The 12,729-nt window shown below is 58.9% G+C and overlaps 1 protein-coding gene across 12 annotated transcripts in view; it reads right to left on the reverse strand.

Annotated features, from left to right (window-relative positions):
• Window positions 1-397: 397 nt before the first annotated feature.
• The window catches only part of TNK2 (tyrosine kinase non receptor 2), a 45,512-nt gene continuing 33,180 nt past the window's right edge, over window positions 398-12,729 (reverse strand). For 2 of the 12 annotated variants that reach the window (XM_049629464.1, XM_049629472.1), the window contains exons 8-15: window positions 12,392-12,538; window positions 12,213-12,307; window positions 7,080-7,274; window positions 5,604-5,695; window positions 4,984-5,028; window positions 2,900-4,254; window positions 2,702-2,797; window positions 2,398-2,529 (exon numbers count right to left, since the gene is read on the reverse strand). In XM_049629464.1, the coding sequence (XP_049485421.1) occupies window positions 2,398-2,529; window positions 2,702-2,797; window positions 2,900-4,254; window positions 4,984-5,028; window positions 5,604-5,695; window positions 7,080-7,274; window positions 12,213-12,307; window positions 12,392-12,538 (2,157 nt within the window). The other 10 variants (XM_049629466.1, XM_049629473.1, XM_049629468.1 and 7 more) reach the window with 7 other exon arrangements.

Raw genomic sequence — 12,729 nt, forward strand, 5'->3', positions numbered from 1 at the left:
GTGGCGGCTGGGGCAGTAGACTTCACTGAGGACTCTTCAACACCTTTTGAATTTTGAACCATATGAAATATTCAGAAGAACAAAATACATATTGAAGCTTTCCTCCATTACTAAAGGTTCTGGCTTAGCTCTAACTAGGTGAGTTATCGTACATGCTCTCTCCTGCAGTATATATGGCCTTATAGAACTCTCGAGCAAAACCATGGAGACAGAGTCAGTGACTACATCAGCAGGGGCTCTGCCCCTCTGCCAGGGTCACCCGGGGCCCGCACTTCCTCCCTCTGTCCACAGGTGGCACCAGGAGGACTGCCACCCTGGACAGATGGTGGTGGCCTGGGAAGCCCCGGGGCCTCAGGCTGCTGACCAAGAGTCAAAGAAACAGACAGTCACAAGTAAGTAACATAAAATAGAAACTAACTTTATTTCTCTGGAAGAAGCAGGTATCCATAGCTGGGGCAGCAACTTTGGCGACACAGGCTAGTAGGAAAACACAGAACAGCACAGGGGAGGAGCTGGGTCAAAGAGGAAGCACTGGTATCCCTCCAGGGCAGCTGCCCCCTTGGTCTCCTTCCAACCCTGGGGCCTTGGGCCCTGGTCCCTGCCAGAGAACAATCTGGCACCCTCGCTCTGCTTCCTGAGCCACTCAGGGCTATTTCCAGGCACAAGATCCTAAGACCAGCCTAGTCCCATAACATATCCATGGTGAGGCCACAAGTCACATTCTCTCCGACACCCTAACTGCCCTCCAGGGGATCCCTGGAGAAGGGCCCTACCCTGGGGAGGGCTTGCTGGGTGCTGGTCCACCTTTCTGTGTGGCCAACACATCCTCCCTGCACGAGTCAAGCCCGGCTTCCCCACCGGCAGAGCATGGAAACACACTCCGGCCACAGGCCCAACCAGGGGCTGGAGCCAGAAGCAGGTCAGCTGCAGGGCCTGCTGAGGCGGCCACCAGGCCTGCCTTCATGGGGTTCCTTCCCACCCCTTGGCTAAGGGCACCAAGAGCTGATCCAAAGTTGCAGGGACAGCACTGGGTGAGGGAGGGACAGCAAGGCGGGGCTCCCAGTCTCCTGCTGCCTTGGCTTTGCTCTGCCACGGCAAGTGGCAGCAGGTCCTCCAGGCCTGGGCAGGTCTTCTCCCCACCCTTGTCAGATGGACAGGCTCAAGTGATTCCTTCAGGGCAGACCCTCTGGCTCTTCAGACATCTCAGCGCCTAAAGGACAGGAAACAACAAGAAAGCCCCTCTATCAATACAGGGGCTGATTCAACAGAGTGTCTAGAGTGCGTGGGCACAAGAGGGCCTCTTGATGGTGGGCTAATCGGTTGAAAAGTCAGCAATGATTTTGGAACTTATCATCCTGGGATGCCTTTTTCTCTTTAATTAAAAAAAAAGAGAGAACAGCACTACTGAGTATTAGACTATCAGAGGGCAATAGGTACGGTAAAGCCTAAGTTTCTTTGGATGCAAATTAGGAAGAATCACCACAAGTTAACAGCTGACACTCGGTGATGGTGTCCCATGTGCCAGACGCTTGCTGTGTGATTTGACAGATGCATCCCTCGTTTCTTCTAGTCATTTCTATGAGGTAGATACTGTCATTTGTACAGATTTTTTTTCCCCCCTAAGTTATCTCTACTCCCAATGTGGAGCTAAAACTCACGACCCCGAGATCGTACTCTCTACTGACTGAACCAGCCAGGCCCTCATTAGTACACGTTTTACAGATAAGGCTGAAGAGGTCGGGAAACATGCCCAAGCTGACTCCGTCCCTGAGCGGAAGGCTGGGCTCTAATTCCAGCTATCTGCTGCCAGGGCCCACCAGCTCCAAAACCCCCCACCCACCAGCATCCCTCCGAGGACAATGCTGGGATCTACTCATATCTCCACCTCTGACTTGATACAATTCTCATTTATGATGTATATATTTACATTTATACTACAGATCATTTGTATCATTTGTTACATGTCCACATATACATTTTTAACAGGAAAGTAATGGGATTATTTTTGGTTAAGCGTTCCATTAAAATGGCATTAAAACTTTAAACTGAAATATGAAATGGAGAGGTGAGAAATATGTTGAAATCACTGAGCCCTAAACTGCTGCTCCCTGACGCAGGCTCAAGGGTGCTGTGTGGGGTTAGGAAGCAAGCCCCCACAAGGGGAGAGGCTCCAGTGCTCTCTCTTTACTTATTAGTTCTTTTGCACCAAGTGGCTACAAAGTCTAAATGCACTGAGGAGAAACTGTTTTCACCCAGAAACTGCCTGCATCCCAGGGTGGGGGCTGCCTTCCCTCCTCCCAGCTGGGCAGCCCTGTGTCTCCTGGCCCTGCGAGGCCCTGCGAGGCCCTCGAGGCGTGGGGCTCTCTTCTAGGGGGGTATGCTCCCCGAGGGGCTCACTCACTTGTGGTGGGCGGGGCCGCAGGAGCCCAGGAGGTGGCAGCCTGCCTGCTCCAGGTTCCAGTCACACATCTCCAGCACCTTGTGGCACTCGCTTCGCGGCCGCAGACCCAACCCAAAGAGCTGCTCCACCTGAGGAGCAGAGGGTGGTGCCATGGGACACACTGGGGCTGAAGGGCACCGGCCAGGGTAGGGGCAGAGGAGAGCCAGAGGCAGGATGGTAGGGAGGGGCAAAAGGAGGGGAGAGCGGCAGAACCAGTCTTCAGGGTCCCTGAAAGCCAGAGTGGGCAGGAGGTGGTGGTACCTTCAGATACTGGGCAGCCCTCTGCACGCTCCAGCTGTGACTCTGCAGGGCCGCCTGGCACTCCTCTGTGGTCACCCCATGCACCATGGCCTGCAGCTGGGCACACCCACCCACCTACCCATCAGCACCACTTGGGCCCATTCCTCCCGGGCCCTTGGGCCCCCGCCCCTCCAACCAGCAGCCAGGCCCGGTACTCACCATCTGGATCTTGTCTGTTGGTCGTCCAGCCTCTGGCCCGTCCCCAGGGCAGCCCCTCTGTGGCAGCCGTGCAGTGGCCCTCAGGGCTGGTGGCCGGACCCCCGGGTTACTGTTGTTGGTGGAGAAGTTGGCCTTGGGGTCTGGGGCAGCCTGGGGCATTGGTCGAACAGTGGCAGTGGGGGCGGCAGGGGCTGGGGTGCTGGGTGGGGGCAGCAGCAGGGGCACAGGCAAGGGGGCCGGCTCTTCAGGGCTTTGGGCCTCACGCAGGAAGCGCTGGTAGCGTTCCAGGTAGGGTGGGCGCTCAGGCAGCAGGTAATAGTGGGTGTTGCTGACCTTCTTGCCATCACGGACGATGGGTAGGATGCAGGGACCAGCCCGTGGGCCGGGTGCCTGGATCACTTGTGGTGTAGCATATTTGGGGTCTGAGGCAAAGCTCTGGGTGGTGGGCATGGTCTTCCCAGGTGAGCTTGAGAGCCGGGGCGGCAGCGGGGAGCTTCCAGGTGGTACCAGGGGGCTAGGGGTCCTCGAGCCTTGAGGGGACAGGGGCTCCCGGGGAGGCACCCGGGGAGGGGAGGCAGGTCCAGGCCACCGCCCTATCTCCTCCTCACCTGAGGGGGCTGGTGACAGCTCACCGCGTGGGCGAGTGGGCCTCGGGGGGATGGGCACCCGGGGGGGCACCTGGGGCTTGTCCTCACCCGCTGGGGCTGGGCCAGGTGAAGGGACCAGGGAGCCAGCCGGGACCCGCAGCTGCCGCATGCACTCCTGCTGCAGCGCCTGGAAGATCTGTGCGGTCTGGGCCGAGCTGGGCGGCTTGCTCCCACCCTGGGGTGGGAGGAACAGATTGTCCTCCAGGGGAGGGAGGAGCTGCGCCTGCTCAGGCACAAAGGCATAATTGGTTTCACCCTGGCTGGGCCCAGCACAGACCCCTGCAGCAACCAGGGTGCTGTTGATGGAGCAGACTTCAAAGTCGTCCTCATCCTGGGCCACATCGTCATAGGCAGGAGGCGGGGGCAGCGGGCGGGCATCCCAGTCCACCACAGGTGTGGGATGCAGGGGCCGGGGCAGTGCCCGAGTGGGGCTCTGCGGTGGAGTCTTGTCCAGCAAGGAGCAGGCATCCATGGCCAGCTGTGCCAGTGAGGGTGCGCAGGGCCGGGGGGCGGGGATGACGGGCTCCTCGCCGAAGTCAATGAGTGTGACCTCGCTCCCGCCGCCACGCCCTGCCTTGGTGCCCGGCACCCGAGCTGAGGGCTTCGCCAGCCACAGCCCACGGGTCAGGCCTGGTTTCCGGAGGCCCAGCCTCTTGAAGTCGCTGGACAGAGGGTCCTGGTCCTCACTCACTGGGTCGTAGGTTGGCTCTAGGATAGAGAGGGAGATCCTAACGAGAAGGCAGTGTCAGGGGGACGGGAAGAAAGACAAGTGTCTTCCACCAACTCCCCACTCCTAATGCCCCCAGAGGTTAGCCCTCAGCTGCCAAAATTCTCAAGGCACACCAACCCTATTCACACGGGAGGACAGGACCTGTTCTGGACGCCATGAGCTCTCCACACAGGCTAATGAGCCCCTGCCTCCATCTCAGCTAGAGCAAGCAACACCCCACACCTGCCTAATACCCCAACACACGAGACCCCAGGTATCCCGGGCTCCTGGGCCTTGTTGGTAATCCCTTGTCCCCACTCCGTTATGGCACACAGCACACCACTAGTGCAGGCAGCGGGCTATGGGCAATCCTCCACCATTAAGGGCAACAGGAGCTGTCCTTGGAAGAGCACAGAGCTCCTGACTAGCCACCACGAAAGCCCAGACACAGCCTCTGCAGGCCCCAAAGGGAGTGAAGCAGGGCCAGGTGACGGTGGAGAGGGGGGGACCAGGACCACACAATTGCTCCAGGAGCCCAGGTGTTTGCAAGGCGGGGGAGAGGCAGGCATGCTGGGCCAGGTCAGCGGCACGAGCTCACAGCACACATCCCACCTCCCCTCCCGCCCGGCCAGCCCACCAGGGCTCTGTACCTTTCAGAAGGAGAGGAGGAATGAGAGGAGAGAGGGGGCAGGGGCAGGGGCCAAGGCATCGAGAGCAGCCCCACTTACTCTGAGCGAAGATGGCAGGCTGAGGTGGGCGAGGTGGAGGCTCCCCTGCAAGAAAGGCCATGCGGAGAGTAGAGGGGACAGAGCGGGAGAGACAGAGGACGGGGGGAAGGGAAGACAGCCAGACAAGAGGGCAGAGTGTGGAGAGAGACAGAGAGAGGGCAGTGAATAGGAGTGAGTGGACATACACACCCAAGAGCAATGGGAAGCAATGGGGTGGCAGGATGGGGAAAAACGGGTTCCGGAACAACAGGCACAGGATCCGGGAGATGGATGAGGCTCCTGGCCAACATGAAGCCTGTGGGGTGGTTTTGGCTTGGGAGAGGACAGCAGGATTGGGGGGGGGTGAGGAAAGCCAGGATCTGAGCACGGCGGGAAGGAGGGAGGAGGGAAGCTGAGGTGGGCAGGCCAACACAGGACGGCCGAGGATGCCCACCTCGGCGGATACAGCTGCTTCTCATCTTCCACCCCACACCCAGCCGGAGCCGGGTCACAGCTGTCCCCCGGCAGCCCTGGCCCAACTGTCCCAGAGCCAGAACAGCCAGCTCGGAGTGCCTGCACAAGACAGTGCCTTTTCCTGGGCAGCTGATGAACTAGGGGGCACTGGGGAGCCAGGCTCTTACTTTTCGCCCTTCCTAGATGTTGGGTGGGTCGGGAGGTGCTCAGTTCCACGCTCAGCAGGTCAGGAGGGTCCATGGGGTTTCCCAGGTACAGTCTGTGGGGAGAGAACCGGGTCAGAGGGTGGGGCCTGGGGGAAGGGTGTGGAGTGGTGACAGTCGTGGGGAACCTCAGGAGGAGATGCCCGGGGTCAGGCAGAGAACAAAACCCTGAGTGCATGTAGGGGACCATCTTGTCCAAGCCCCGCACAGACTTGGGTCTGGAGCACAGGACGTGCAATTCCCCGAAGACAGTACTCAGGGAGGGTGTTATGGAGAGAGGGCAGAGACAGAACTGACTGCAGGGTGAAAGGCTTGGACTGAAGGGGCTCCAACAATACCCTACAAAGGCAGAGCTGGCCCTCCATGACCGCCATGGTACCCCAATGTCTAGCAGCCACCTGCTGGCACACTCTCCTGTCCTGCCGGGCCCGCTCCCCTGTCGGGGTGCGTAGGAGGCACCCTTCTGCCCCGCTGCCAGGTGGGAGAGGGGCTGGGCCACTTACCCTGCTCCCGATTCACCCTCTCAAACCCTGTGCTGACTGTCAGGCCTTGGGACTTAGTCACTGAGCTGATGAAAGCCTGGAGGAATGGGGCTGGGCTGGCCGCAGCACGCCAGGAGCAGGGCAGAGGGTGCCGGGCCACCTTCTGGAGGGCGTCTACACACCTCGCCCCAATTCCCACAGGCCCGTGCTGGCTCACGCCAGCTGCTCTCCCAGGGCTTCAGGTTCTGGTGTGTGGGGGCAAGAGGGCAGGCCTGCTTCACTGTGCCTCTCAGGGCAGAACCGAATGTCAGGAGAAGTCAGGAGAAAGGGCTGCCTCGAAGCCTCCTGGGGCCAGCAGAGAGGCATGAAGCCTGGGCTGAGGAGCTGCCAGGTGGCTCGCTGGGGTAGGGCACCCAGGAAGTGACTAATTCTTCTCCTCTGTGTCCTCCGCAGAGGACAGGTCCCCAGTGACCTCATCCTTTCACTTAAAGGAGACTGAACCCCCTGCCAGGTAGAGAGTGAGCACGCAGGGGCGGGGGGTGTTGCCTAACCTTCCTCCTGGGCTTTCCCCACAGGGAGCTCTTTCTCTGGGCCCCCAGCTCACCCCCTGGCACCTGTGCACACCCCAGGGCTTGACCCAGCAGGCTCCATCTCCCAGACTCTACACAAACACTAGGAGGCATGACAGAAACCCTCCTGCTGAACTCATTCCAGAGGCTGTTCTCAAGTCCATGTTCCTAAGGTCGGTGTTCTGGGGGGGTTCCACCAAACAGAAGTGTGCCTCCATCCTCTGAAGCTCCTAACCTCAGTTCTGCCTACAGGGAACAGCTTTCGGGCAATAAGAGACCCTCTGCCCTATTGTTGTGACAAGGACCTTGGCAGTGAGAGCCTGCATACCCAGGGAGGAGCTGCTGACTCTGGAGCCACAGGTGACCCCCACCCCCACAAATGCACTCACTCATCAATCTTGTCGGGGAAGCCCCAGCAGTGGCGGGGGTCACTGTCGCCATGTCCCGTGTGAATGAAGCTATTCTGCAGGGGTTGGCTGATGTCCTGGGCTGAAAGGCCAGCCACGGAGGTCACCACGTTGCGAGGAAAGGGTCCCACACACAGTGTCCGGGTGTTCTGTCCACGCCACCAGTAATTCTCAGCCCTGCTCAACAGAGATGACATGGTGAACACCAGGGTGTGTGAGGTGGCCCCAGGGAGTGGGACCCTTTTCATTCCAAGCTCTCTCCAGCCAGAATATATCTGACTATCTTGGCAGGAGGGGACCCAAGGGCTATGGCTCTGAGACCAGGCTGGTCTGTCATCAGCCTGCCTGCCCCACGACCTGTCACTCTCCCAGTACAGGGCCTGTCTGTTTATACACTCCTTACCCTAAGACACTTAGGTGGGTCAGACAACCTTTTCCGACAGTTTACAAATAAGCAGATAGGTTACAAATAAGTGACAGGACTTGCCTACACTTCCCAGACAGATCATAGCAGACTCAGGATTCAAATTTGGCTGTTCGTCTGCAGCTACCAACCTTCCTATAAATCTGCCTTGCCTCCCTCCTCCCCGGCAAGGCCTGTACCCCTACCCTCTGGCCACCTGACCTTGCTATTCAGCCCAGTTCCCGGGCATCCTGAGCTGCAGTGGCCAAGGGAACACCATGGCCTTAGCACTGGGCTTGGAGCCAAGCCCCCCAGCCACACTCTGTCTCCTGCATGCAGCCCCTTGTGAATTTGGAAGCACTGCAAGCAACCCATGCCTTCCCATCACCAGTTTTTGTATCTCCAGTGTCTTCCACCACCTCTAGGCAGGGCTGTGGGACCTGTGCCCTTAACCCCGGTCATCTCCTGGGGAGTTCTACTCTTGTCTTAAATAAGGGGTCTATAAGGGGACCCAGCCTCCCAGTGCGGCTGGACTGTGGGACCACCCCCTCCGCACTCTGATCTCAGACACAGAACCTCTACTGACGTAGCCTAAGCCTGAGCCTGGGGTGGGGGTTGGGGTAGGATGGTGCCCTCCTGGACACTTCAAGTGGCAGGATGCAGCTCCTTTGTCTGACACTAGGATCGCTCACACCAGATGACATGGGCAGAATCTGAGCTAAGGCAGAGGTAGTGCAGCCTCATGCTGCTGTGGTGGACACATGCACACACCCAGTCAACCCCCACCTGGGCAGCCAGGAGCATCAAGGTCTCCTCCAAACTGGAGCCAGACCACAGGGACCAAGGGTGGATGGAGGCTGAGCTCCTGGACCCTCCTCCATGAGGTGACACGGCCCGTTGGGGCAGCACGACCTCAATCAGCCTGCTCTGGAGATCACAAGTCAAACCCCATGAGCACAGCAGTGCTTGGGAAGCCAAGAGGTGGGGCGGCAGAGGGCTGGGAGCCCAGCCTCCCCATAAACAGGGCCACTGACCAGCCTACCACCAGACACAGCAGCCCTGTGATTACACCCTGCCCTAGGGTGGGAAGGGCAGGAAAGGAAGCAAGAAGGGAGGACAACACCCAGGAAGGGACAAAGCCCATTGGAAAACAGCAGGGCTGTTCCGAGAAGAGAACGTCCCCTAGCACCCCAGTCCCGGGGACTGGCTGAGGTCGAGAGCCTCCCATGAAGCAGGGTGAAGAGGGATGCCTGACACCAGGGGACCCCCTGCTGCTCTCTGCCCCCCCCCACCCCTGCACCCAACGGCTCCCTGGGTTCTGCGTACCCCTTAACAGACCTTCTAAACACCAACCCCAGGCTGGACATTGGACTCTGCTCCCCACACCTCTTCAGAGGTGCTCATTAACCTGGGTGAGAGAGGTAACCGAGGCAGAGAGATAGTTCAAAGTAGAACAGAAGCATGTCCAAGACCAGTTCCACCCTGTGACCCTATCTTCCCTGTGTCGACCCTGAGCAAGGCCAGACTGGCAGGTCACTCCCTCCACCCCCTTCCTTTTGCCAGCACAGCCGAACACACAGGGGCTCCTTTGGACCCACTTCTGAGAGTGAGAGATGCCAACCCACCTCCCTTTATTATAGGTATGGCTGAGGCAAGAGCCTCCAGGACTGCTGGGAGTCCCGACATCACTTCCCAAAAGATCTGTGCTACTAGGGGAGGGGAGCTGGAGGGCAGGGCAAGTGTTAAGACAGACACCCTCAGAAGCAGCATCCTCTCGACAAGGCTCAAATGTAAGTCTTGAGATGGCCAATGCTATATCGTGCTGCCTACCTGTGCCCCTCTGAGAATCAGTAGGGCCGAAGTACCAGCAGCTCAGAGAGGACTGAGGCCACCCTCCCCACCCTCCTGCATTGGCCACACCCGCTCCCCCTCCTTGAACAGGCCAGGGTCTCCATAGCAATGGGAGGGCTAGGCCTACCATGGGCAGACACTGCAGTGAGGACAGAAGTCCTTGGGGGAACAGGAGAAGGGGCCAGCACCTCCAGCACGAACTCTCTATTTCCTGCTACCTGTCAGTATCCTGGGACAAGTACAAAGTGGAGTGGCACCTGGGAAGCCAAGGCCTGAGCTGAGAACATGCCGCAGGCTGCCCCTGCTCTATTTGGGACCAGCTTCTGGAAATCTCAGACCTCTGTCCCACTCCTGGCCTAAAGTAGTTCAGAAATGGCTGATAAATGTTGCTTGAATATTCTGCTCAAAACCCCACCCCACTCACTTCTCTCTGAGAGACCCAGGCAGCCCCTGGTTTTGAGAGACAACCTAGGCCCTTGCATCCCCCTCCCCTACCTACCACTGGGAGCAGAGGATCCAGGGACCAGGCCAGACCAGGCCAAGGCCCAGAAGACGGACTTCAAAACCTCTGTCTCCCTTCTTTAGATCTATAAAAATGGAACATGAAACAGCTGCCAGCCATCCTAATTTCCAAGTAAGAACCCATGGAAAAGACCCAAATCATCATTTGTCCTTCCATCTAGACAGCACCTCACAGGCTCAGCAAAACATCTAGGTGTCCTGTCTCTGCCCACCGCCCGCTACCCCGAGAAACACTGAGCCTACGGAACCAATCAGAGCCAGGGACAAGGGGGCTCTCAGACTCCACTTGGAAACAAACACTGGCACAGCTTCCGCAAGAGGAGTCCAAGGCTGACAGATGAGCAGAAACAGAGCAGAGAGCCAGGCTAAGAGGAGACACAGAAACAGAGACCCACACGTACAAGCCCAGACCCAAAAAGACACACACGAACAGAGAGCCCCTCCACTAGGAGACATGGAGACAGAGTCAGCCAAACAAACATAGAGACATCTGGGCACTGAAAGACAAGGGGGCAGAGTTAAAGCTCTGGTACCATCCGCATACAGGCCTACTCCCAAAGCCTCACCAGCTGTTGTGGCCTCCTGCCCCTCACCTCCCACCTCCTGAGCAGCTCCAGGAACCAAGAGCAGGCGCTGTGGTCCAAGTCGGCCATGGCCCTGGAGGAGGAGCCCAGCAAGCCCACACTGGCAGGCAGCTGCGGAGCCAGCAGCCCAGGCCAACCGGAGGCTGTGACGCAAGGGCAGGGCAGGGCACGACCACAGTGCCTCCCAAGAGGAGCGGCTCCCCTGGGGCCCCACCTGTTGCCCGCCTAGCTCTGGTGGTAACCCAGGGTGCCAGCTCCAGAGACACACACCCCAGGAACACAAGAAGCAACTGAGTCACCCGCTGGGGACCACTGGGTCCCCACTGAGAGCAAGGGATGGGGGAGGTAAAAACCTGAGGGCTACGATGCACAAGATGGGTCAGGTTCAAGGTCCTCCTGCTCTTGGAGGTAGGAATGGATATAGGTCCAGACTTCTGAATTAACACCCTGCCATGCCCCTCTAGACAGGCCCTCACCCTAATCTTCCTATTTCCGGAATGCTCCCCAGTCCCTTGTCTGGCTCCTCAGCCCCAAACCCACAGACTGTCTTCCTTCCTGTCCCCTGAGCCTCTCTCAGTCTGAAAGCTTTCTGCTTTCGTTTACCACCACTAACTCCCCAAACTTCACCCCCACAACTTGTTGGTTTGTCATTCATATTCTCAGACTGGGCCCAAAGGCTAGGCAAGCCCTGGCCTGGGGAAGAGGTGCTGGGGCCACAGTGAGGGTAGGTCATGTTCCTCCACAACCAGCTTGGGCTCCAGGGCCTACTCTATCACTCTGACCAAACGCAGAAGCTCTCCCCTCTCACCAACACCAACATGAGGCACAGACTGAATGAACTAAAGGCCCCAGACCCCCAGACCTGAAGCCCAGGTAGAAAGGGCTCTGTAGGAAGCGAACCCTGTCCTCATCCCTGCCTGGCTCTGAGTCAGAGGAGCTGGGAGCACAGGGGATTTCCTCTGCCTTGCTCCTCTTCCTGGTCCTCCATGCTCACCCCCTACCCCAAAGGCACCTCGACCCCGCCCTGCCCCAACCAGTTCCTCGGCAGCCCTGGGGATCAGATAACAGAGGGTGGGGTGAGTGGTGGGTAGGGCCTCCTTAGCAGAAGGGCTTGAATGGGGGCTACAGGTAGGAGACATGACTCAGGAGATGCTGCCTGGAGGCAGAGACGTGTGTCCCAGGTGTCTGGGCAGGGGCAGGTAAGGAATGGGGACTGGGGACAAAGGAGCCCAGGTGGGCAGCCCAGCAGAAAATGGAGGGGAGTCCCAGGAGGCGACAGTGGGGCTCAGTGGGAGGGCAGAGGCTGCCAGGAAGAGGGTGGGGCTGCTTTGGGGTTCTGACAGGTCTAGAGTCCCTGTCCTGGGAGGAGGTGGGAAGGGAAGAAAGAGAGGATGAGAGGAATGTTCAGGAGTTCCAGAGTCCCTAGTTGTGGCCCCAGGGCCAAGGCTGAGCCACTTCCTTCGCCTCACCATATCGGCAGTTTGGCTCTGACCCACACAGCAAGGGCTGGAGCCGAGTGGGAAAAGGGTGAAAGGGTGGTGCTAGGCAGGGAAAATCCCTCTTAGCAGCAGCATCTGGTACTTAACCCCAGGCACTCAAGACTGGACCCGGGCCTGTCCTCCCCTTACTGCACAGCTCAGGCTCCCCACAGCCTGTATTGCCATGGGAACCTTGGAGGCAGAAGAGCTCTCAGCCAGCAGGCCCCTCCACCCTGCACCCTTCAAGGCAGCGTAGGCGCAGCCTCACGCTCCCTACCTTCCCTCGATGACGGTGATGACGTCGTTCATCTGGATGTGCAGCTTGTCTGGCTCCTCAAAGTCCTGAAGCGCCCTCATATCAGTGGGCTGGGCCTGGGGGCGGAGACCCGTCACTGCCCACCCTGGGACTGACCCCTGCTGGGATACCTCAGCCCCCATGGGCAGACCAGCCCTCACCTCCAGCAGGAAGTCCCGCAGGGCCACAAAGGTGGGTCTGTCCTCTGGCTTGTGAGCCCAGCACTGAACCATGACATTGTAGATATCCTGTGGGCAGTCCTCAGGCCGCGGCAGACGTTCCCCCTCCTTGTCAATCTTATGCAGAATCTGGCGGTGGGGTGGTGCAGTTTGAGCACAAGCAGAGCACCCAGCTCTTCACTTCCCACCTTCCCTCCAGCCCATGGAACAACTGGAGCTGTGGGCTGCCATGCCTGCACCCCAAAGAAAAGGTCTGTCTCCAGGAGCCTATCCCTGGGCCTCTGACCCTTATCCCCTGGCTGGGGCCTCTGGGTAGGTGG

The sequence above is a fragment of the Panthera uncia genome, chromosome C2, assembly GCF_023721935.1.
Source record: "Panthera uncia isolate 11264 chromosome C2, Puncia_PCG_1.0, whole genome shotgun sequence".
NCBI lineage: Eukaryota > Metazoa > Chordata > Mammalia > Carnivora > Felidae > Panthera > Panthera uncia.